We start from the raw sequence: 23,698 nt of genomic DNA, 5'->3' as shown, positions 1-23,698 counted from the left end.
GAAAGGAAAGCCGAAACAAGAGTACAAATGACGCACGAAACGACACGGAAATGCCGTCGTGATATCTACAAGTTGAGAAGCTCTGAGCAGTGGCGAAAGAGCTGGACAGAGGTGTGAGAGAGGGGGTTGAAGAGGAATTGGGAGCTGGGAGATTGCTGGACCAAAGGCACAGGAAGGAATTGAGCCGGTACCTTTGGGTGAGGTAGAGAAAGGTGAGGTGTCTAATTAGGTAAGGCCATGGGTCCTGGACTCCTGGTAGAGGATTTACGCAGTACTCCGTAAGAGAGAGAGAGAGAGAGAGAGAAAAAAAAAAAAAAAAAAAGGGTTGCTTCGAGATTGGCGGATGGAGCAACATGGGGGACATGGAGACGCTGGAGACGACGCTGGCCATGTCCAACAATCAGTCATAAGCTTCAAGTACTCCGTACTCTTGTGCCCGTGAGGTACCTCAGATCACAGACAGGACCCTTTTCCCACCATCATCTCAAGCCAAGCGTGGAATGAGGTACCTACTTCTGTCTAGGCTCTACCTAGAGACGATCCAATGTATACATGCCCGGCACAGGCGCTGCACTAACCAAGGTAACTCAAGGCAGAGGATGCATCCCCAGCTGTCTGAAGCACTGACACCCGACGAGATCAGCAAGACGTCTACAAGTCAGGCCAGAACATTGGGCGGAAGCCACCCAAAATACGTATGCAGGACTACTCGCGAACAGATGCCTGAAGATGGCTCCTGAGAACCTCTCACGGCATTGCCCCATGGCCCTCAGGCTCTATCGTTCTGTTTCTCTGTTTTCCCAAGCTTCTCGTCTCGGGAAGAGGAAACAAGTTTAGTGGTCGGTACCTTACCCCTGACAGCCAGCACCAGCGATAAGGTACCTCTGGTCCTGAGCTCTCAGAGATGAGCCAACCAGTGGACAGTGCTGACAGCGGGCGGCTCTCGCTTCGGGAGCTCGGGCAGTGGGCCCCCCTTTTCGCACCTGTCATTCGCTGAAAGGACATGAGCGCGTCCAATTGGCATCGACACGTTCTCCACCACAAGTACCTTACCTGTACGGACAGGCTGTAGCGACGTATCTTTTGCGTCTCTCTCCACGTTCCAAACATTTCTGGTCCCCCCCAAATCTCGGCCCCAGGAAGCGCCTGTTCCATCATCTTTATGCAACCTCTGGATAACTCGTTTCCATTCGCCCAGCGCCCAAACGGCGTCACAAGACCTCTGGCTCGCGGGATCGGCGCAGGTATGGCATTGACTGAGTCGGACAGTCCAGTCCTACCGTCCCTTCGTCCCAGCAAGGCCAGGCCCAGTGGCTGAGTATCAGATGAGAGGGAGAGAGTCCAGAAGACTATGGAGTTGAACAACTCATGCAGTGTTTTGTACACTTGCAGAGGTACGAACGCTGTGAATAAGGCTGCCCATCACCAATCCCCCAATACCGAGGCCATCATCAACGAACCCCTGAACTAGCCTGACTAGCTATCAACCATCCGGTCCATCTCACGCGCCGCGGCCTCTGCTAGAAGAGGAACGCGTCTTGTGCTTGTTCTTTGCGGCACAGAGACAATGAGACCCTTACAAAAGTTACGAGTCGCAAAGGGGCACGAGCGACAAGAAAAACCCGCCAATTTATTATACGGAAATTTGACCCTCAGGTGAAGCTCCCCTCCCAGAGCCCCGGTTACTTTTTTGGTTTGATTGTATTCCCCTCTTCGTATTACAGAACTGTCATCTATGTCCGAGTACAAAGGTACAGAGTCACCGTAGGGGGGAGTTTTCTTCGTCTGAAAAAACTCTGGCTTCTCTCGTGACCATAAAGTCTCCATATCACTTTTGGTATGAAGGATACGCATGGGATGGAAACTGAGCGCTCTTCTGGTTTTTAGACCCCTAAAATAGGTCCACTTACTTATACAGCCTTCGACAGTTCCAGCTTCGACAAGTTCAACGCACTAACTAAGCCCAATGTCTCGCGTCTCAGTCCACAGGCGCTGCGATGCCATCCGTAGATCATGAAAGATGAACGAACACCAGCGATAATGGTACCACCACCCCGCGCTACAGCCCAACCCACACCCAATGGGCATGATGCGCTGTCAAACCATGTCACCGCAATCCACTTCCACTTCCCGCCCGCCGATGTGGCACATCGCCGTTGGTGGCACCGCGATGTGTCCACACGTCAGGCTTGCTATTTCGCCTCGTAGTCACACCAGCTACACGCATTCCCATGGATTGCCATTCAAGATGCCCAGCCTCCGGTTCTTCAACAAAAGTACGACCAAAGTAATACTTGCAGAATTGCCTAGACAGCCATGGTGCCTAACGGCATTGGCTGTTGAATTACCCATGCCCCTAACTAGCACGTCCTACAACGGACATGCGTGATTGGGAAAAATCCATCATGAACTTTACCAAAGATCATGTCAAAAAAAAAGGCACACTTGGATGAAATGCAAAATCCCACTTTATTTACTCCCAACACTAGTATTACAAAACCTAGGTAAAGCCATGATCATTCTAATAGTCATCGTCCGAATCAGTCTCCTCGTCCGGGACGAGAGCCCGGTATCTACGGCTGGCAAGATCCTCCTCGATGCCGCCCTCGCTCTCGGGGTCAACGTATCCCTCTCCTCCAAATAAGCTGAGAGCAACAGGGAGGAAGATGAGAGCGTGAGTGCCTGCGAAAACAACCAGAGACAGCCACACTCGGAAGTAGTAGATCTCAAAGATCTTTGACCTCGTAAATGCCAGCACGAACACTCCGAGAAGCTTGGTGACGGTGATACCAGAGAAGACGGAGGCTCCAACGTTGACCAACGCAGTCCAGGCGCGGGCATCACGGCCACGGAAGCGGTTCTTGGCGCGCTCCATGACGGTGCGCGACGGGAACATGAACGCCCTCGCAATGTGCGCGCAGAACTCCACGCCGATACCGACGCAGATGATCAGGTTGACGAGCGACACGGCGTTGAGTGACACGCCGAAGACTGCCATTGCCCCGATAATATCGACAACGGTCATGCAGACTGTGACGGTGACGACCAGCGCCGTCATGAGAGATCCCAGAAGGATGGACGCAATGACAAAGATGATTGCCACAGCCGAACCGAGAAGAGCTCCTGTGAGCGAGACGATGCTGGCGTACTGGTCAAAAAAGATGTAGAAAAGACTGTAGGGGAAGACCTCAACACCCGTTGACTTTGTAATGTCGGACGCGATTCTTCGGGCTGCCGACATGGCGTTGATGAAGTCATCCTGGCTGCGCAACGGGGTATGCATCGTTCTGAAATGACTGGCAGGGATGGTGTCCTTCTCCGAGTCGACCACCACCGCATTACCATACGATGCTTGTCCACCGAGCGGGCAGTCGTCATTGGTAGGCGCCTTGAGGAACTTCTCGAGGTAGTGAACGAACTCACCGTCCTGGGGCATACCGGACAGGGTGATATTCCATGGCGGGTTGCGATCAGCAAAGCATGCCTTGCCGTTCTCAACACAGCACGAATCGCCAAGGTCAGGGTTAAGCCACAAGAAGAAGTCATCGATCCAGCTGGCAGCAGGCGATGAAATGTATGAGACATCGGGTCTCTTGCGCTCACCCTCCAGGATGTTGGAGAGGGAGAATTGGTCGCAGGTGGTGAATCTTGCGCAGATCTCGCGTTGGTTCTTGCGCGCAGTCGCGTTGAACTCTCGGGTGACAAAGTAGACAGGAGGACCGGTCTCCATGTATTTGTAAAGATCGTTGAAGTAGGGGATGAGATAGGAGCCGTCCGGAATGGCAACGCGCTGGTCCAGGCCAAGTTGCACCTCGGGAATAAGTGCGATTCCAGCGGCAAACAGACCCAAGAAGATGGCGATAATGATTGCCTTGGCCTGCTTTGCGAGAATGGCCGGTGCGTATGTACGACGGATGAACTGCTGCAGCCAGCTCTCTTCCGGGACTTCGTAGAACCGCGCGTTGGCATTGCCGTTTCCGCCACTCAGGTGGACGCGAGCTGCCTTGACCTGCAGGCAGGGGATGCAGTCTGCCCTGTGGTCCTCCACGCGAATCTGGTTCATGGCCAGAACTGAAATGAAGAGCGTGATCTGAAGGATGGCGTTGATGAAGACAGCACCAGCGGCATAGGCGGCAAAATTGCGCACCGCGGGCATACCTACGAACGTTCCGAGAGCAAAAGCGACAACTTCGGTCATAGCTGAGAGAAGAATCGACGGACCCATTCGTCCCAGGGCTTTGGCAATACGCTCCTCGACCATCTCGTCAGGGTGGCTCACGTTGACGCGCTCAAACTCGTGAACGATGAGGAAAATGTTGTCAACACCGACGGCAAGAACGATGAAGGGAATGACCTCGGCAATGATGAGCGTCGCCTTGAGTCCGAACCAGGAGAACAGACCGATAGAGGCGCTAATGGACATGAGGACAATTAGAATGCCAACAACGCCGAGTGAGAACTTGGACTGGACCAAAGCCACGGCTGGGTTCCTGATCATATCCCGGAATGACAGCGTGGTAGATCCGAGGGCAAGAGAGGCGTAGAGGAACATGATGATGTAGCTGATGACGACGATCTTGGCATCGGTGTTGGTTGACTTGTTCAACTCCTGTTCCAAGCTGATCTCGGTAGAGAAGGAAAGTCGAAGCCCTCGGTCCGAAGCTTCCTGCTGAACCTCGAGAAGGCGGTCGCGCAGCGCAACCTCCCAGTCCATGGCACGCTCAACGGCCGGGCTACCTTCCACAGCGTTTTGGACGACCCAGGTGACAGTCATCGCATGAGCAGCAGCGGGATCGTCTTCGTAACCGCCTAGAATCATGTTCGGCTCGAGAGGAAGACCGAAATCAGGACGGCACTCGACGGGGGACTTTGCGCACTGCCGCAGTTGATCCTCCCAGTCATTCTTGCCAACAAGGGAGGGCTCATCGCCAAAGTAGGTCGCCACTGACTGGACAACACAGGAGGTTCCGGTAGGCTTTAAGCAGATGTCATTGAGGGTCGCGCCAAACTTGGGGCCCTTCAGCTGCTTGACGCTCTTTTCGACACCCATCCACCAGATCAGCGTATCGTAGCTGAGAACGGGGGCTGGGCCGCTGGAGTGCTGGTCGTTGACCAAAAAGGCCTTTTCGGCGCGGTAAAATGGACCAAACTGCTCGTCAAAGAAAGCCTTTTCCTGAGCAGCAGGAGACGTGGGGCTAACCCATAGACGCGCAGGGTCTTTCTCGAGGTCGAACCTGACCCAACCGGCACTGAGAATGATGACGACGATGAGCGTGACACCAATCGTGATTCCTTGGTAGCGCGCCGCTGCGTGACCGAGCTTGCTGAAGGCCGCGTCGCACCAGGTATTGATCTTGTAGTATCTCTGAGGTCTATCGAACATGGCCCCATTTTGAACCAGGTCACCCTCATCCTCATCGTCGCTGGGAGACGCATCTTGCAGGAGTCGGAGGCGCTCACTCTCTCTCTTGGCACGGCGTCTCCACACAACGTGTCCGACAACGGCTGCGATGGCAGCGAACAAGAGGACGCTGTAGGTGAAGATGGCCGCAAACGAGAGACAGGGTAAAAGACCAACATGGCATTCGCCAGGCTTCGAGACGGCCGGGAGCTCCGGGCAGACAGCAGGACAATCGACACATGCGCAGCGGTAGTTGGGGTCCTCGTCATTGCACTTCTTCGGGGTCATGTCGCGAGGGGCCATGCCTGGCTCGGTGTACTCGGTGGGGAAGTTGATCTGGAAGGGCGATCCAATGACCTTCTCGTCTCCCAGGAACTTGAGCAGCTGGGAGTAGTTCTTTGCGCCACCTCCGATAAAGTCAATGGCCCTAGAGTTGGATGGCCCGAACTTGACCTCCTTGCAACTGTCGAAGAATCCAGTTCCATATTCCTTTGAGATGAGCTGGTCCAGCTCTGTGACCATAGTCTTCTTGTTCTTCTCTTGGGTCTTTGTGATGTTTAAGAAGAGGGACTGGTCGGGAGAGCATGTGAAGGTGCAGAACAAGTTGAAGAAGTTATCCTTGCAGGCTGGGCAGGAAGAAACGATCTGGTTCGGGGTGCCAAGCTCGGAGGCGAGCGATTTGACCTGTTGAGCAGCACACGTCAGTAAGATGGCCAGCAGCCAAGTTTTTCGAAGCCGATAACTTACCTGTTCAGCATCGCAGCAAACCGGCCCAGAGTTCCATTTAGCGCCGCAAAGGTCGACAATTTGCTTTCGCAGGTCTTCGTCGGGGTCCATAGCCAGACCATTGTCAGGGCAGGGCAGCTGCTTGCCAAAGAAGCTCTTGGAGCCGCAGTGGCCGCGCATGGCACATCGTCCGGCTTCATGTTTTGGCGTAAAGGGCTCTGCTGCAACAGTGCTGCTCAGGGAAGCCAGCAGCAGGCCGCCAGCTCCGAGCAGCTTCAATAGCGTCATCGTGGGCTTGGTGTATGCCGCTCAGCGGCTAGGACCGGGTTCCTGGTAGAGTAGTGTGCTGAAGAAGAAGAATACTGAGAAATATGCGGCGATGATTAGAGATGGAGGAAGGAAACGCCCGTCGCGCAGAGAGACCCAAAAAGCAAGGGACGATGAGCGGTTTGATGGCAGATGTCGGGTGTGGAATGAGAGGGACGGATGGAGGTTGGGTGGTGGTTGCAGTGACACACGATACCTACCTGAAGGTACCGTCCGGGTGCGCCTGCCTCTGGGGTAAGGTAGGTAGCAAGCTTTCTGGGAGCTCCGGTAAGGTAAGGTAGGTGCGGTGGGCTGCTGCTCGTGTGGCGCACTTGCACTTGCGACTCTTCCGCCCGGGTGTACGCTGTACGGCGTGTCTGCGTCATCCACCTCAAGTTGCACCAGAAACAGCAGCGGCAGCGGGTGTCTCAGTGCTGGCACTCACCACGGGCCACTGCGGAACTGCCTGAGGTGCATACCTCAACCACGCAACGCCGCAGCGCCGCACCCACCCAACCGGCTGCTGGTGCTTCCTGCCTGCAGAAGTGGGTCCACCTTTCGCTCTCGGCTGGGGTCCTTGGGGGAGCTTGGGGACGTCCTCCAGCCATTCTATTGGGTATTTCCCTCCCAGCCACCCCGCTGTTAGTCGCCGCAGAATCAATGGCGTCACGATGACAGTCACGTGTATCTCTTAGTCAGGTACCTGCCCAATGCGGCACATGGTCGGCTGCCTTTCCGGAGGCTCACGCGGGGATTCCCCCGGACTTGGAGCCTACGGATACCCGGATACTTCAATTCAGTCCCGCTCGAGGTTCGGCCCGGGGACTTCGGTTCTAGAACTGGTTGTGTCTCCAAGCTTACCACACACATCCCTTGACCTTCCAAGCATCTACTGAACTCATGTGTACCAAGTATCCGTGGTAGCAATATGTCAAGGTCTTTATTACCAACAACTGAAACCTCACTGGCATGTCCATGCAATCGTCCAGGCAGGCGTGTTGAGTGCCTATCTTCAATGCAAATCCTGATGAGCTTGAAGCTTCTCGAAAAGAAGCTCTTAGCAAAGGTCACCGTTCACATTACCTACCTATCTAACAAATTCAATCGGCAGTATAACTTCTTATCTAACGACCTGACCAAGCTTACCGTAGTGGGTGGCGGGGTTCATTGGCATTTTCTCGTGGCAGGCTTCCGCTTAGATCGTGAGTGAGCCTATTCTGGTTGAACATTCTCTTGAAATAAAGTGCCATACTTTTAGATGTATCGCCCTAAAATACTCTTGTCACCTGCGGTGGAGTCTTGCCCTGCACTTACATAGTCCGGATGGAACATATGATCCTCGATAGGTGAAGATGAGTACTAACGTTAGGATAAGACATCCGTATCACGACTGCGATGCAAAAAGACAGAACATCTGAACAAGGCAATGTATCAAAAGCCACCCTCAGAAAGCCGAAGAATGTCGCGCCCACATGGTTGCGCTGTGCTCAATTTAGACTGTGGCATCTATCGCAATATTTATGTAGTAGTAGAGATTTTCGATCCCAGACTTCTCTTTGAGTACGAATAAAACACTCTCAGGATAAGAGTCATGCTCGCAGCAGCAGCAGCATCACTCATCCTCCCCCTTCCCCTCCCACCCCAAAATCTTTGGCCCAAAATTATACCATCCATACATCTCCACACCCGCAATCACACAAAACCCCGTGATCAACCAAAACCGCGCCCGAGGACTAGAAGAAATGTGTCGAAGATTGAATGCCGGGATCTCAATTGGATCTTCTCCTCCTATTTTGTTGCTGTTACCGTTGACGTTGTTGCTGCTGCTGTTGTTCTTGCCCTGCGCAGTACCGCCGGCAGTCCAGGACGGCGATGTGGAGAAGGCTGCGCGCTGGAGCGGCCGGCCCCGAAGACCTGCGGGGAGGACGAGAGTCCTTGTTGCGATACGTACTGTAGACGCTGACATGACTTTGGGCTTTGGTGTTACCGTATTCCTGATTTCAAGAAAAATAGAAAAAAATCGAGAATCAAATCTTATTTACTCTTAGAAGGCTACTCATGTATGTATGATGGCGTATCTGATAATACCAATGCTATCTTCATCTATCGCGTTGCGCTCGAAGAGTTTATATCCTCAGTCCGCCGTTATTTACGACCCGAGCGTCTGCCATATTTACGAAGGATGCGCTGGAGTCATCGTAAAACGACATGCCTAAGCGTGAGGGTGGCACACCCCAGCCGACTGCACCCGGGAAAAGTGGAGACGTGTCCGTCAGCTCGGAGGAATATTGTCCTGTCTTATGTCGCGGGGACTTTGGTTTTCCCTATTGGGCTTGTATTGAGCCTATCACTTTTGCCCAGTACCTGAGGTAAGGACTTATGTAACCGAAATGTTCAATGTACATATCTAGAGTTCTTCTATCATCATGCTACGAGGTATGCCCAGCCAACACCTGAGCAACGCCGTGCCCACAGTAAACGCCGCAAAAGTCCAAGCAAGAAGCCATGACCATACCCTCATGATCTATTAATCGTCAGCGGCTTGAAGGGCTTCCTCAGCCGGTCTATCGGTGCAAGGCCCCCTTCCTTCTTTAACGCCGCCGGCCGCTCGAATCCCCCAAAGCCATTCGTAGTCGTGGTCGTATGTAAGCAGCTCGCCGGCCGTTCCCGGACCGGCGGTGGCTCGTTCATGTCTTGATTCTCCTTTTCAGGAGATTTTGCTCGAGGCGGGGAGCTCGAGAAGTTTGTATAGTGTTTCTTTGGCCCCACGGTGCCCTCGAAAGCTGGTCTTACTGGTTTGGCGGGCATTCTCCCCTGTCCGAGTCGGTGACCGCTGAGGCCCGGCTCAATGGCATTCGCAGGGCGCTGCGCTTGGTGCAAGTCTGGCAACTCTGGAAGCTCTTGAGCAATCGATCGTGGCTCGGGAGCTGCTGGACGATGTGTTGAGGGATAGGATGTATGCGATAAATCGGATTTGGTCCTCTTGACGAAACCCAGAAGACTCCGCTGATCAGCCGGCCGCTTCGACGTTCCCTTTCTGGGCGCGGCGGACTTTTGAGGTCCAGAGTCGTTTTGCTGAGCGGATGCGGCCATCTCCCTTGCAGCAGCCAGCATCTCCCGTGCCGCGCTTGCAGTCGTAAAGCCTGGCAGAGTGAAGTTGGAAGCACTGTCCATTGTTGTAGAAGTGTGCCAGGTGGGTATCGGCTGGGAATCGCCCTCTTCTGATGCTGAAGTTGCCTGTGCCCGAGGGCGTCTCTGTGCCCAGGGCATGTTCCTCCCACTCGCGCCCCTTTCGCCAAAAGAGTCTTCCGGATTTTCGGGCCATAAGTTGTCCTCGGGCCGTTCCATGGGCGGCAGTTCCTTGTACACCTTGTCTTGTGTTGGCACAACTTTCTCTCTTCCAAGAATGCGCCCCATCTCCTGAAGGATCCCAGGCTCAAAGGATGGACCGGTTTTCCTAAAATACGGATGAATCTCTGATGGGATAAAAGGCGATAGCTCAGTACGCTCGCCACCGTTTCCTCCATTCTGCGAGCTGTACATTGGGCAACTAAGGTAGAGGAGTGTCTGCGCACGTGTCATGGCCACATAAAGTAGCCGACGTTCCTCGTCGAGATCCTCTGACCTCGAGTGTGGAATGGATCCATTGTACACTGCTGGTACAAAGACGATGGGCCATTCAAGACCCTTAGCTGCGTGAATAGTTGAGATGGTCACAGTCGGCTTGTTCTCCGCATCTCCCTTTTGCTGCGCATCCGACGCTAAGGAGACGTTTGCCAAGAAACGGCCCAAGGCATCATTTTCTTGCACCTGCTGGACTCCATCGATCGCTGGGAGACGATCCGCCTCAGCTGTGGCGTTCAAGTCTCGCATAAAATCGCCCGCCAGACTGATGAATTCCTGAACGTTGGCCCATCGCGTCTCATGCTCCTCGGGGTAGTTCTCCTGAAGGTATCTCTGGAAGTTGAGCTGTGAAAGCAGATTCTGGATAAGGTCGACCAAGTGGTAGTATGGACTCCCGGTTGGAGGCTCTTCAATCTTCCTTCTGATCCCAGAAATCAGTCTCAGAAGCTCTGCGCTAATCTTTTGCTCCATGGCCTTCTTGATGTTCGTCTTTGCCTGGCGCTCTCCCCGGCAATGCTTATTTAGCACCACCCAAACACTGAGCTTGGAGCTCTCGGCTTCCTCGAGAAGGGACTTTATAGTTGTGTCTCCAACGCCGCGGCGGGGAACATTGATGATGCGGGCCACTGCATCGTTGTTGTCGGGCTGGTGAATGACACGCAGGTAGTCAAGAATCACCTTGACCTCAGCGCGGTCGTAGAACTTGAATCCGCCAACCATTTTATATGCAATGCCTGCTTTTCCTAGAGAGGATTCGACGTGCCTAGAAAGCGATGCCGACCGTAGGAGAATGGCCACATCATCGTAGGTCAGCATCTTGCCGGCCATTAGCAAGGCTCTCTTGAGTTCAGACACAATCCATTCGACTTCCACGGCTGAAGACTTGAGTCTCCGGAGAACTGGTCGTGTGCCTTTGTTGTGGATAGGTAACAGGACCTTTTGGTAACGCTTCTTGTCTTGCTGGATAACCTTCAGGGAGACATCCAGGATTGCTTGGGACGAGCGGTAGTTTTCCTCCAGGGAGATCTCGTCCGCTTTGGGATAGTCCTTTAGCAGACGGTACAAGTTCTTGATGTCGGCGGAACGCCAGCCGTAGATGCTCTGGTCCGGATCTCCCACAATGGTTATTCGTTCTCGTGCCTGAGCAAACAGCCTCATGAGTTCGTACTGAATGCCATTGGTGTCTTGGTACTCGTCAATGAGTACAGCCTGGACGTTGGCAACGCAAGAAGGGTGCTTTCGAAGTAACTCCACACACTTAGTCAACAAATCGTCGTAGTCCAGCAGATTCGACCGTTCGAGATGGCTTTGGTACTCGCGAAAGCATGTTTCCAGGTCGCGATTCTCGGGTACTGGTTTGCCGTTCCGCTTTACTGGCGCCTGATTGTCACCCCTAGCCTTCTTCTTGCTGATCCATGATCTTGCAGCAGGAGGATCGACTGATAGCTGTAATCGTTTGCAAATCCTCTGGATGACGGCTCTCGAGTCTCCATCGTCGGCAATGGCGAACTTTTCATCAAGCCCTATACGCTTTCCATAGGCAGCCAGGTAGCGGCGAGCAATACTGTGAAATGTGCCGAGAACAATCTTCTTCCCGCGGTCATCTCCAAGGGCCTTGCAGATGCGCTCCTTCATCTCCCGTGCGGACTTGACCGTGAAAGTGGCGACAATCATGTCAGTGGGCGCGTATCCAACATTGTCCACAAGCCAAACGACACGAGATGTCAAGGTGTGCGTCTTGCCACTTCCAGGGCCAGCCAGGATGGCGACGGTGGCATTCTTGGACGTGACGGCGCGACATTGTGCTGGATTCAATGTCGCAAGGATGGATTCGGCTGGGCCTGGGGCCGAACTTGACGAGTTCATTGTCGTAAGGCGATCATTGGCAGGAAAGGGAAGTGAATTGCAAATATTGGTATACAGAATGCTGTCCAACAGTGAATGCTCCGCTCGATTAACGCCTCCCGATGAAGAGGGTCGCGTCTCAGGGCTCAGTTGACGCGTCTAGCGGTTGCTTGATTGTGGCACCAGCACCCAACTCAACATCGCGGTACCTGTGTACCCGGCACGACATCAGGTGATCGCTCACGTGGGTGAAGGCCCCTGCCAAGGATACCTCGCCACGCACGTGCATCCGCAGATCCGCAAACCTCCGCGACCCACCTGCAGCTCGCACTGAAGCAGCAGGGGAACACTCCCATACCGGACCGCTAAACTCTCGTTGATGGCTTCTTTGTTCTTGCGACTCAACTCATGAATTCAAAGTCACCCAATGAGACATGAACCACAAATCCCACCCAGCCACTGGGTGACCCGACGATTCAGTTTGGCTTCTTCCGTTGCTTCGATGCTCTCCAAGCGCCCAGGCGAAAGATGCCCTATTGCGGCAATCATCGACGAGTTTCAATAGGCGGTGCAGTCACACTGCTCTCGGATCCGGATGCATTCGCCGACGGTTTATCGGTTGAGCTCCGCGAGGTGAACACCACAGCCCCCCTTCCTCTAGAGTCTATGCCAAAACCATTATGCGTGGCTCTGATTCGACAAGCTGGCTCTTGTTTCTTCGATCAAGAGTCCCATCCCGCCGTTTCCATCACACCCAGACGTGCCAGACCGGCAACGACCGGCTGGAAGGGTGTAAGGGACCACGGAACGCTCCACTGGGCAAAGCGAATAAGCATCGCTCGGACAAAGTCTGTTTTCTTCGTTGTTGCTTTGATGACTCGCGAAGGGTTGTTCGCTACCCGCCGAAAGCGAACGGACATTCACCCGTGCTCGCCCAAGGTTTTCCTCTCCGTCGTGGATGAGAAACAGGAGCAACTCAACTCAACTCAACGGCACGAACGGGCAGAAACAAAGTCAACGTTCCATCGGTCGATGTCGCTCGATGGCAGAAGAACAGCGTCGGTCCTATCACGGTGATGAAGTTACGATCATCACGCTTTAATGCTGCCCGCAATGTGAAGTCACACTTGGGCAGAGATCCCATTCGAGGACGCCTGTGATGCGGTGCTCCAGAGGGCAAGGCCAGTGCAATAACGTTGTGCCCTATTGCAGCAGCTCATGCGGTCAGAACGAGATAGTGATGGGGCCAATGCAGGGATGGCCTTCCCGCTGCCGGGACTTGGGCCTGGATTTGGGGGACTGGATTCGCTTTGCATGTGTCCCCTTGGACAGTCGAGACTGAAGAGACGTGAGAGACAGGATGAGAAGCGAGGACGACAGGCGGAACCACCTGAACAGCTGACCTGGGAACCGCTCCTCTTTTTTCACCACTGTTCACGACAGACCACGGTGATTCCGACTCTCAGTGGTCAACCAGTTTGGGGCCATGGCAGGGCATGGCAGGACATGGTTTATGGCCCTGCGAGGACGAATTGAGTTGCCAGAGTTCTTGTTGAATGACAATGAAGGGTGGCACGGCGCGGGGTTGGATCAACTTGGATGTGACGGAGCAATCCAATCATGCCCCCGGCAGCCATCCTCGGCGCTTACGCCCCCTGCCATCACGTCGATCCGTCCAACCACATCTCGGGAAGCCCTTGATGCTCCCGCCTCCTCTGCAGACGACATTAATAGCCACGAGCCATTTTGGGCGCTATTTTATCGTCGCCATCATGCGAGTGCGACCGCTTCGCAGGCGTCGTGCCTGGGTGTTCAGCAAGTCAGAGTCCAGAGCACACGGTCAGCGCCAATCTCGACGCACTGCCGAACTTCACCAGCCGCTATATACCCTTTGTACGCCGCATATCCGTGCCTTTCCATGTAACTTCTCCATCACAATGTGTTTCGGACCCTCCTCCAGGAGGTAAGATCATCAAAGCTGGATTTGACTTTTAAAAAGAGTTGCGGTGTCCTCACCACCTCACCATGAAACCCGTCCAAGCCCGTCATAACTCGTGTCCTCGACTTCACTTCTTGACCTTCGTTCTTTACTTCTTCTTTTGCAGCAGCCACATCACACTTGCAGCCCCGTCACCGTCTGTCCTGGAGACTCGCAGCAATAACAACCCGTTGAACATTGATTGGGATCCCGCACCATCACCAGAGGACGGACCGCCTGCATCTGCAAACGCTCTCAGAGACCCTGCATATCTCCCTTACCAGATCGGCGCCATCGTCGGTTCCTACGGAGTATCATTGGTGCTGGTCGCCGGTTTGTTGCTCGTATTATCGAAAAAACGTCGTGAGGCCCTCACTGCCGGTGACGACGAGGTGAACTTTGAGGGTGGACTTGAAGAGCCGCTCGACGATCCAAAGTCACCCCCGAAACTCACCCTTGAGGTGCCGAGTTCGCCCAGGAGTATTCCCCGGAGCCCCGTCCGCAACTTTTCGTATCCCGGTGCCGAGGAATACCAGACGCCGGAATATCCAACTCCCCAGACCCCTTACGTCAACCCAACACCAACGTCGACGCTTCAGGCGCCCGGAATAGACTTTACCGTGGACCAGAGAATCGTCGCCAAAGATAAGAAAATGGCGCAAACGCAACTTGAGGAGATGTACAAGTACGTGATGGAGCAGGAGGAGGCCAAACTTCAGGGCATCAAGCTGGAAGGGTCACCGGTACTTTCGGCCAACCCTCAGCTACCGACGCCGACGAATGCCAGCTTCAGCAAGTCGTCCCTGAGGAAGGAAAAGCACAAGCCAGGCAACCTGAACCTGGCAGAGGAGAAGCCAGAGAAGAAGCAGTCGAGAGCTTCATCCATCTTCTCGGCGCTGCGTTCTCCTAAGAAGGACAAGAACGTCCGGGGTATCAGCATTTCGTCACCCATCATGACACCCATGACGGGAACTTTCCCGAGACAGGAGGCGCAAGAGATGAACGCCATACCGCCGCGGCAGTACGCACCGCCCCCGCCTCCCCCGGTGCCCATGAGCCAGATGCAGATGCCGTACGGAGTACACCAGCACAACGGCCAGGTATCACCCGTCAGCCCTGACCACTCCCCGGAGAGCACCCAGAGCATCGACGAGCGGATCGGCGGCCAGATCCCCATCGGTCATGTCCGCAAGCCGTCTGCGGCGCCCTCCGAAATGGACCCCAACTCCGCCGTCTCGGAGCGATCGACCGCGCCGCTCATCGGGCTCCCGCAATCCCCGAAGCCGGGCGCCCGATTCAGCTCCACCCTACCCTCGTCTCCGAAGCCGGGATCCTCGTTCCAGCTCCCCGCCTCGCCCCTGCCAGGAGCCGGGTTCCGGTCCAAGGCCCCTTCGGCAGTCCGCACTGGCGGATCCCTGCCTCTGCGCGCGTACGAGCCTGCTCTGAGCTCACCGTCGCTGGCTTCGCAGACCACCAAACAGACCGTGTTCACGCGCACGGGACCTTTGTCGCCGTCGGGAGCACGCACGCCGGCTACTGGCATGGCGGTGCCGTACTCGCCTTACCAGCCTTTCACGCCCTGCGTGCCCATGACGCCGTCCCTCATCACCAAGGCTGACCGGAAGAGGATGAAGAAGCTGGAGCCTAAGACACCAACGTTGGAGATGGTCAGGAGTGATGATGACATCTGGTAAACAGAGGGTTGTCGGGCAGGTTTCCGGGAAGTTAGAAAAGGAGAGTACGGACAGGGGGCAAAATACCCATATAGACTGTGGACAATGCAAAGCAGGGCCTGGCGGGCGACCGTAGGGTAATGCCATGATGAAATGTTCTTTTCCCCCTTTTTGGAATTGGGATGAAGGAGAGGGGAATCAGAGAGAGAGAGGAGAGGATGAGGAAGAGAGAGACGTTTCTTGGCGTTGTCTCCTAATTGGATCTTAGTTTTCTTCCATCGGATTTCTATCGCACATACGCAAAATACCATTTTACATAGCAAGAAAGGGAAAGATGAGGGGTTCCGGTTCAATGATCAGAGTTTATGACAAGAGTCAGTACGCGCAGGACAGAGGGAAGACGATCTGTCATGCCCTCCTCTCTGGAACGAGACGATCCACGGATAGCACCTAGGTATTTAATGATTAAGTTTTTATTTTCTGCCCTCCTTCTTCGCTCGCATTCTGCAATGCTGCAGTATGCAATTCAGGGTTCGTGCCATGCGTGTCAAGGACGAATAGGCGTTTCAGATGGTCCAGACGGAGGGTTGAGGGATTGTCTCTAGTGTCTCGGATGAGGGAGGGGTAATAAGTAGTCTTCGATTGGTTCAGTCACAGTGAGAGATGAGGGAGCCAAAGAGCGTCCGTTGATCGGCAGGCAGATGGTAGGCACACTAAAAGCTAACTGATGGCTGCCAACGTCACCAGTGAAGGGGACAGATACTGTTCAGACTTTGAGCAGTTTTGCTGGGTCTTTGGGAGTTGCTAAAGACGTTGAAGCACGAGGTCCAACGGGCCGGAGGGATGGTTAGAGGCCAAGTTCAAGCACCCGTCAAGCGTGTTTGCGGGGTGCCTGGGTGGGATGCTTGGCCTTTCTGCATTCTTGGTGATGTTGTGGCAGGCTCAAGCAGGGCGAGTCGCAGCCATGCTCCATTGTGAGACACTCGCTGAGGCGCTGGATGAGAATCAGAAGGACGAGGTGTGCAAGGTGTGTTGTGTGCGTGATGGACGGGGTAGGGGACTGAGTGTGGGCACTGAGCGTGAGCAGCAGAGACAGGCACACACGCACATTGGTAGAGACGGGCGAAGACACCTCACGGTCCACGAGTCGAGGACACGGCCCTGGTCTGGAAAAGAAGCATGAAGCACCAAAACGACCGTGACGAGCGCGCGCGCTTGCGAGGGGGAGATAAGAGGCATATCCGGACACGAGAAACACAGCTGGAAAGTTGAAAGAGCGCAAGAGAAGGAGAAAAGCGAGGAGAGACAGAAACCGAGGCGCCACCGGTGAGCAAGGTGATTGATAGTGGAAAAGCCACAGCTGCTTTCAGCCTTTCAGCACCGGAGATATTGGAACTAGCGAGCTCTACTAGCTTACGGCTGATGTCTCTCTCGAGTCTCAATCTAGTGAGGGCCGCTGGGGGGCGAAGTCTTCTTTTCCGTTTCTTTCTTCAGGTGTCTTGCAGGTTTTTGTGATCCGGCGACCCAGCGCTACGGCGAGCGCCGGTGAGTCTTGGCTCATCGAGGGTCGAGGTACGGATACTTTAAAGATCAATAGCAACTGAAGAGAAACGGGGGCATCGCAAATGAAAAGTGTGGAGACGTAAAAAGGCTAGGGCAGAAAAATGCCCGTCGTCATCATGGGACACCCATCGAGCTGAGCTGGAGTATGAGCGGTGACCCTGGCTGGCTGGTGTTTGTGACGAGGAGGAGCTGAGCAACTTGAGATCCCTACGAGTACGGATTCAGGCAAGAAGCGATGAGCAATGAGACTTTTACATGGAAACGGGACGGATTTGTGAGCAGCGCTTGCAGTATCTACCTACTCGCAGTCCGCATTGGAATTCCATAGGAGTTCAAGATTCGGTATCAAGCGATAGTTTCGGTCCGTAACCGTAGATAGCATGTGGAAGCGTTGGGCTACCAAGGCGTTCCCGGCTCGCGGGTGGCCCCCTCTCATCCGAAGGGTGAACTCTCACACACTTCTCTCACTCTTGACTTACCGGTCATGCCTTTTTGCCAGTTTCTACGCGTGCCACGGCGCAGTGTTGCTTGGCGGTAAGTGGCGTTTCTAGAGTGGGGAAGCCTAGAAGATGAGCGATGCGTACCTATGGTGAGTGAGCAAGCGAGCAAGTGAGATTGTGTGAGAGAGGAGGGTGAAAGACGCTTGTCACTGTGAGAGTCAGAGAGGGTGGCCGGCGCGGTGTTCCTGGTCCCCCGGGGCTCCATGACCAGGCCCATCCGGCATCTCCCAGCGCTGATCCAAGACTCAGAACTGCCCTTTGCCAGACTTTTGGCGTCCCACATCGTTGCGATTGAGACTGTGAGACTTGCGAGTGTGAGTTCTTTGCTCATCTGTCTTCCCTGGCCTGGCCTGGCCTGGCACGCTTGGATGAGCACCTAGGTATTGAGTGATGCCCGAGGTAAGGTCGGTCGGTACCTGAAGGGGAGTCAGGGTGGGCGGGCGAGCAGACAGACGGGAGGAAGGTATCGTCTCATATTAAACAAGGTGTGAGGATACGTACCTGCTGTCAAAGTGCGAGTGGACCTTCCCCGAATTGCCAGCCGGCGGGATCATTGCCGGCAGCCGTCAGTATCGAGAGTTGGGAGGACTTTTCCTTAACAACTCATGAAGCAGATGGTGCAGACCTGGCAGGAAGGAAGTTGTTGGCAGCAGCATCCCGGGTCTGTAGGGCAGCGAAGCAGGGACGAGTCGGCGGTGGCAGTACATACGTAGGTATATTTGATGGTGGTCAAACCAAATGTGGGAAGGAGTTGGTACGGACAGCGGGCGAGCTACGGGTCGTAGAAGGTGCCTAGGACTGGTCCTTCCTGCGTCGAGTCTAAGGGTAGGTACGATCCACGGCTGATTGGTGGCAGCCTGTAGGAACTGAGGAAAGCACCAAGGTACGGAGTACTTGGTGCGAATACGTACCTGACGAGATGGATCATTGGCAAGGACGGGCAGGGACGGGTGGTGGTCTGGGCTCCTGCGGTCTCTGGGCTCATATCAGGCGTAGTTTCTAGATAATCGTACGATGCTCCCCCGTTCCCTTCCCTCTCCCCTTCTCTGCTTCCCTCTTTCGCTCTCCTTCGACCCTCCCACCCGATTTCGATTTCGATTTCGATTCCCGATTGCCTGCCCTCCACCCATTGACTGGCACTGCCAAACCGCAATTGAGCATCTCGAATTCTTCGTCAGGATATCCGTACAGACCAAGAAAAAGTACGACTCCAGAATAATCTCTCTGCACTGCACGTTGAATGTGCATGCATCGGAAAGGAACATCAAGCAACCACAGAGTCCCCCGACACACACAACTTGACATCCCCGCCCCTCTTTCTCGTCCCTCCCTCGACGCTCGACCTGCAGTCTGGCCCTGAGAGCAGTGGCCCACCCCCAGCAAGTCCCGTCAATTCGCTGCGTCGCATCCGTGAGAGGAAAAATAAGGCGCCGCAAAACCAGACCAGCGTCATACGACTTCGACCCTCTCGCTTGTTTTCCCTCTGGGTCTCTCCGTTCTGCCTCCCGGCTGACACCACTCCTCCATCCCCATCTGTCCATCGCCTTCTGCCGACAGTCGTACGACCAGACATTCTTCCCGCTCAGCACCACGCCGCTGATTGCCGTCAATTGCTCTCGCATTCCCGATACCTCACTCCCTCACCCAAAAGACACGACCAATCTCTGGCCCCTGCGGCCTCGTCCACCGCTCCCGTCGCTGCTCGCCGGCCACTCACATCGAGTCCCGCTCTAGATTCCGGGACCTGGCCCCCATTCCCAGCGCCGAGCGCACCCAAAGAATCCCAGGCCCGTCCCGACTTCGATGAATTGAGCATCAGCCCATAAGTGCATATTTTGACCGCTCTGCAACATGGCGGACCAGGATCCCAACGCCTTATTTGGCCTCGACGACTCGAACCTCGGCGTGCCCCCGTCGTTCCTCGACGACTCGGACGGCCAGAACGTCAAATCTGACCGAACTGGATCCAGCATCGCCAACGACAATCAGGTCTACTACGACGCAAACAATTGGTCCTTTCAAGACACACCCCCGTACGACACCTACAACATCGCTGCCGTCACCACCGCCGCTGGCGCCACTCCTCTCTTCCAGACTGCCGCTTCGTGGGATTTCTCTCCGAATAACCAACACCATCAACACGGCCCTCCCGCCGTCACCTCCGGTCTTGATCACTCAACTCTCGCCCAGGCTGGCTTCTATGCCGCTCCCCCTCCCGCCCCCAACAACCAGCAATCCCATCGAGGAGGCCAACCACACACCCTCCCGCAAGAGACCCTGAGTACCCTGACTCCCGCCCAACAGGAAAAGCTCAGAAATATCGCCATGCCCGCCCATCTGCAGTATCAATCTCCCAAGAGCGAGCCGAGCCCCGGATCCGCCACCAGCGATCACAAGGCAGCAGGACTGTCGTCTCCCGATGCCCACGACTCCAGCAAGGCCAGCAGGAAGCGCAAGTCTTCGGCTGATGTCGACGACGATGAGGAGGAGGATGAGGACGGCCAGCCTATCAAGAAGACGGCCCATAACATGATTGAGAAGAGGTATCGCACCAATCTCAACGACAAGATTGCCGCGCTTCGAGATAGCGTTCCTAGTCTGAGGATCATGTCCAAGAGTGCCAGGGGAGAAGACACCACCGAAGATCGCGAGGAACTTCACGGCTTGACGCCAGCCCACAAGCTCAACAAGGCTACAGTAAGTCGTCAGGATGAAGCGTTCTGACAAGACAAGTAACTGACAATCGCAGGTTTTGAGCAAGGCCACCGAGTACATTCGCCATTTGGAGAAGAGGAATAACCGTCTCTGCGACGAAAACCATGCCATGCAGAACAGAATCGCCGCCTTTGAGAAGCTTTTCATGGCTGGCGCGATGAATGGTGCCATGAGCCCTCTCCAGCAACCGCCGACTCCAATGCAGTACCCCCAGGATCAGTACATGAGCACCCCTATCGGAACGCCGCGTGGCGAGTCTGCACAGGGCATGATTCCTGTGCCTGACGACATGAAGCGTATCATTTCTGCTCAAATGGCGGCCGGCCAACCTTACCCCATGCCACAGCAAAACTACCGCGGAAACCCCAACGTCATGCGACAACAACAGATCCAGCAACAGCAGCAGCAGCAACAGATGCAGCAACAAGGACGATGGGGCAACAGCAGTCAGTACTTCGGCAAGCTGATGGTCGGCTCGCTGGCCGGCCTTATGATTGTCGAGGCTGTGCGAGAGAACGAGCAGAGCAACGACACGCCCGAAGGCCGCGGTCTCTTCGCCCTGCCCATCCAGCTGCTCAGCTATCTCGGATCGACTTCTCACATGCACATTGGCGGCTACTACATCTCTCCTGCCCAGATCATCTCGCATCTGAAACTTTTGTTTTTCCTTGGCACTTGCTTGTGGGTCTTTGTGCCCTCGCTCTTCGTTCCATCTGAGGGGAAGCCCAAGAAGGCGCAACGTCTTCGGGAGTCGCTTCAGGCCGCTGGTTCCGTTGCATCCCCAATTCACGTCCGTCGCCAAGCTTGGTTGACTGCAATTCAGACCGTCTGGGTTCCTCAGCACAACTTCTTCCTCGAAGCTGCCGCTCTAATCATGAAGACGATGAAGTTGAGCATGCGCAACGCTATCGGTGTCCACGGCTACCAAATGCTCACCGGTCTCACTGAAGAGCAGGAGGCTGCCCGTGTCAAGGCTTGGTCAATTGCGTTGGATGCCCAGCTTGCAGGAGGCGATGTTGAGATCAACAAGAGCCGACTAACCCTTACCCTCCTGGCATCAGGCACTCTTCCCGATACCCCTTCCCGACTGATGCTCAAGGCTCTTCACGTCCGTGTCCTTCTTTGGGATCTTGGTGCCAAGGGACTTCACAATATCGTTGCCAAGAAGGTCGCCCGCTCCCTCTGGAACGAGGCGAGAAACCAGAACCGTGTTCTTTCGCAGCTGCGCCGTAACTCTGAGCAGGTCGATGATGATCTCCCCGAGCACCTGGCTGCCCTCATCGAGCAAGAATGCGACGACGTGCTCAACAACAGCGTTGTCCAGCGAGCCTACAACCTGGCGTGGAACTTGTCGACTACCGAGGGAGTTACCGAGCACAACGACGGAATGGACACCGTTGTTGACGACCAGGCTGTCCGATCCCCACTGGATGCTGTTGCTGCCTGGTGGTCGAGCCAGACCATTCAGCGTGCCTTGATCACCAGTCTCGAGGCAAGCAAGGATGATGGTGATGCCCCGAGGGTAGTGTCAACCTGCTTGACCACCGCCCTCAAGACATCTCCTATCGGCTCCGGTGTGCAGGCACGCGCTCTTGTGGCCCGCGCCGTGCTTGTTGACGAGAAGCGAGGAGCCAATATTGCCGCCGCGCTCCAGAACATCAAGCCGACCAGCGAACAAAAGTCCCTCAGCAAGATTGCCGCCATCATCGACTCTTCGTCTACCGCCCAATCGCCCGATGTCCAGATGGCGCTCGACTGTGCTATGGCTATTGCCCACCTTCAACGTGCCAAGCTGGCCGCCACCCCATCACAAAAGGGATTCGGAATTATCGAGAAGATCGCCCGCCCCAGCGCTACCGCCAACATGTCTCTCCTTGGATGCACCGCTCTCTTCAAGCTTATGGAAGAACTATACGCACAACAGTCGTCTTCTGACAACTTCAGCACGTCTCTTGAGCGCGTCGCCGGCAGTCTCCGTATCTGGATCGGCAGCGCTCCTGGCGAAAAGTGTGGTCTCGAGCAGGACGTCCGTCACAAAATGGTGGACCGCTGCCTCAGCATCACTAAAAGTGTTGTCGGTATGGAGACCGACACGGGCTACGGTAGTATGAGCGAGTGTGAAGAAGATGGGTGCTGAGGGAGGTGTATGTGTTGTGGTATATTCAGAGGCGGTATCTCCCCTTATTTACATACTTAGTAGATGCATCTTATTTCCTTTATATTGTTGTACTTTCTATGGATAGGGCAAAGGGCTCGGCGTCACTATTGGGGAGGACGTATGTCTTGGACTGGCGTTACTTTGCAAGGGAAGCAACGAGACTTACGGCTGGAAAAGGATGGAACCAGCGGATTTTGCATGAGCAGAGACGGGACGTCGCATCTGACTGAGATTGAACTCTCGCGCGGACTGTCACGGAATGGGACAGAACAAGGAGACGGACGGTGTGGTTTGGGGATATATACAAGTCGGCTCAAAAAGTTGCGATGGAAAATTTTCTCTTTCTCTATAATATGCGGGCTAAGGGGCCTGCCATTATGTAGAATCAATATCGACGATTTTTCGTTGCATACAATACTGATATGTTATCTGGAGTTTGTACGTGGGCGACGGTGAGCTGCAGCGGGGGGATGGAGGACATCCTGGAGCTTTGCCCCATTCCAGTCAGCTGTCTCCGTGAGGGTTGCAACGAGGGGTATGTCACTCCGTCATGGAGGGCACAGGCGACTTTCCTCTTTCAATAGGACGTGTTGTTACTACGCTCTGCTCAAGTCATCGAGCATCGAGATAACCAGAGGGTTTGATGAGAAGTTGAAAGGAAAGCATACGATGTCTGGTGTTTTGAAGACGACACTGACGTTGATGGTGTTTTTCAGGACCATATGGAAAGACTATGGATGGGACTGGGCAGTGTTTAAGAGGAGACGCTGGGGTGAGGGCAAGGACTCGAAGAGAGATGCATCATATGGTAAGGGATGAGATGGGCCGAATTGGATGGAGAATCAGTATGGAGTAAGTACTCTCTCTGCATTCGCACACCTTGGAGCAAGGTAATTCGGAAGGCCGAGTACATGGAAGTGCTGCAAGTTTATCGGCGTCTCTCGGTGCGGCAGTCGAGGGAATGAATCCGCTTTTTGCTCCCTTGGGCACACGGCAAGGGCCCTGGGCTTCAGGTGATCGTGGGTACTTTAGGTACGTCTCCACCTTTCAAAGGTGCATGAGACCGGGACCCCCCCAACCCGGCCAAAGATACCGGCACGTTAAACACGACAACAACACACTGCACACTGCACAGGATGGACCTTGGCACCCACCACACACCTCACGCTTTCAACAAGGGACGGATGTCTAAGGGAGGGGAGATGGGCA

The 23,698-nt window shown here is 54.8% G+C and overlaps 11 protein-coding genes across 11 annotated transcripts; 6 read left to right on the top strand and 5 right to left on the bottom strand.

Moving 5' to 3' along the window:
• Positions 1 to 2,521: 2,521 nt before the first annotated feature.
• Positions 2,522 to 6,415, bottom strand: CLUP02_00183 (patched sphingolipid transporter; the record flags this gene model as incomplete). Its single annotated transcript, XM_049279235.1, has 2 exons — positions 2,522 to 6,085; positions 6,149 to 6,415. The coding sequence occupies 2 exons, from the start codon at positions 6,413 to 6,415 to the stop codon at positions 2,522 to 2,524; spliced, it is 3,831 nt and encodes a 1,276-aa protein (XP_049135192.1).
• Positions 6,416 to 8,045: 1,630 nt separating this feature from the next.
• Positions 8,046 to 8,399, bottom strand: CLUP02_00182 (uncharacterized protein; the record flags this gene model as incomplete). Its single annotated transcript, XM_049279234.1, has 1 exon — positions 8,046 to 8,399. One exon carries the CDS (start codon positions 8,397 to 8,399, stop codon positions 8,046 to 8,048), a length of 354 nt encoding a protein of 117 aa, XP_049135191.1.
• A 551-nt stretch (positions 8,400 to 8,950) lies between these two features.
• CLUP02_00181 (UvrD/REP helicase) lies at positions 8,951 to 11,923 on the bottom strand (the record flags this gene model as incomplete). The annotated part of the gene is made up of 1 exon (XM_049279233.1): positions 8,951 to 11,923. One exon carries the CDS (start codon positions 11,921 to 11,923, stop codon positions 8,951 to 8,953), a length of 2,973 nt encoding a protein of 990 aa, XP_049135190.1.
• Positions 11,924 to 12,568: 645 nt separating this feature from the next.
• On the top strand, positions 12,569 to 12,979 carry CLUP02_00180 (uncharacterized protein; the record flags this gene model as incomplete). The annotated part of the gene is made up of 1 exon (XM_049279232.1): positions 12,569 to 12,979. The coding sequence occupies one exon, from the start codon at positions 12,569 to 12,571 to the stop codon at positions 12,977 to 12,979; it is 411 nt and encodes a 136-aa protein (XP_049135189.1).
• Positions 12,980 to 13,464: 485 nt separating this feature from the next.
• Positions 13,465 to 13,869, top strand: CLUP02_00179 (uncharacterized protein; the record flags this gene model as incomplete). Its single annotated transcript, XM_049279231.1, has 1 exon — positions 13,465 to 13,869. One exon carries the CDS (start codon positions 13,465 to 13,467, stop codon positions 13,867 to 13,869), a length of 405 nt encoding a protein of 134 aa, XP_049135188.1.
• Positions 13,870 to 13,927: 58 nt separating this feature from the next.
• On the top strand, positions 13,928 to 15,574 carry CLUP02_00178 (uncharacterized protein; the record flags this gene model as incomplete). The annotated part of the gene is made up of 1 exon (XM_049279230.1): positions 13,928 to 15,574. One exon carries the CDS (start codon positions 13,928 to 13,930, stop codon positions 15,572 to 15,574), a length of 1,647 nt encoding a protein of 548 aa, XP_049135187.1.
• A 440-nt stretch (positions 15,575 to 16,014) lies between these two features.
• On the top strand, positions 16,015 to 16,158 carry CLUP02_00177 (uncharacterized protein; the record flags this gene model as incomplete). The annotated part of the gene is made up of 1 exon (XM_049279229.1): positions 16,015 to 16,158. The coding sequence occupies one exon, from the start codon at positions 16,015 to 16,017 to the stop codon at positions 16,156 to 16,158; it is 144 nt and encodes a 47-aa protein (XP_049135186.1).
• A 266-nt stretch (positions 16,159 to 16,424) lies between these two features.
• On the bottom strand, positions 16,425 to 16,792 carry CLUP02_00176 (uncharacterized protein; the record flags this gene model as incomplete). The annotated part of the gene is made up of 2 exons (XM_049279228.1): positions 16,425 to 16,547; positions 16,658 to 16,792. 2 exons carry the CDS (start codon positions 16,790 to 16,792, stop codon positions 16,425 to 16,427), a joined length of 258 nt encoding a protein of 85 aa, XP_049135185.1.
• A 1,596-nt stretch (positions 16,793 to 18,388) lies between these two features.
• On the bottom strand, positions 18,389 to 18,601 carry CLUP02_00175 (uncharacterized protein; the record flags this gene model as incomplete). The annotated part of the gene is made up of 1 exon (XM_049279227.1): positions 18,389 to 18,601. The coding sequence occupies one exon, from the start codon at positions 18,599 to 18,601 to the stop codon at positions 18,389 to 18,391; it is 213 nt and encodes a 70-aa protein (XP_049135184.1).
• Positions 18,602 to 18,630: 29 nt separating this feature from the next.
• On the top strand, positions 18,631 to 19,442 carry CLUP02_00174 (uncharacterized protein; the record flags this gene model as incomplete). Its single annotated transcript, XM_049279226.1, has 2 exons — positions 18,631 to 18,801; positions 18,876 to 19,442. The coding sequence occupies 2 exons, from the start codon at positions 18,631 to 18,633 to the stop codon at positions 19,440 to 19,442; spliced, it is 738 nt and encodes a 245-aa protein (XP_049135183.1).
• A 25-nt stretch (positions 19,443 to 19,467) lies between these two features.
• Positions 19,468 to 22,468, top strand: CLUP02_00173 (helix-loop-helix DNA-binding domain-containing protein; the record flags this gene model as incomplete). Its single annotated transcript, XM_049279225.1, has 2 exons — positions 19,468 to 20,313; positions 20,366 to 22,468. 2 exons carry the CDS (start codon positions 19,468 to 19,470, stop codon positions 22,466 to 22,468), a joined length of 2,949 nt encoding a protein of 982 aa, XP_049135182.1.
• Between the last annotated feature and the right edge of the window lie 1,230 nt (positions 22,469 to 23,698).

Source organism: Colletotrichum lupini, chromosome 1, assembly GCF_023278565.1.
Source record: "Colletotrichum lupini chromosome 1, complete sequence".
NCBI lineage: Eukaryota > Fungi > Ascomycota > Sordariomycetes > Glomerellales > Glomerellaceae > Colletotrichum > Colletotrichum lupini.
The sequence above is the reverse complement of the archived record's forward strand: the minus strand, read 5'-3'. Positions and strand labels throughout refer to the sequence as shown.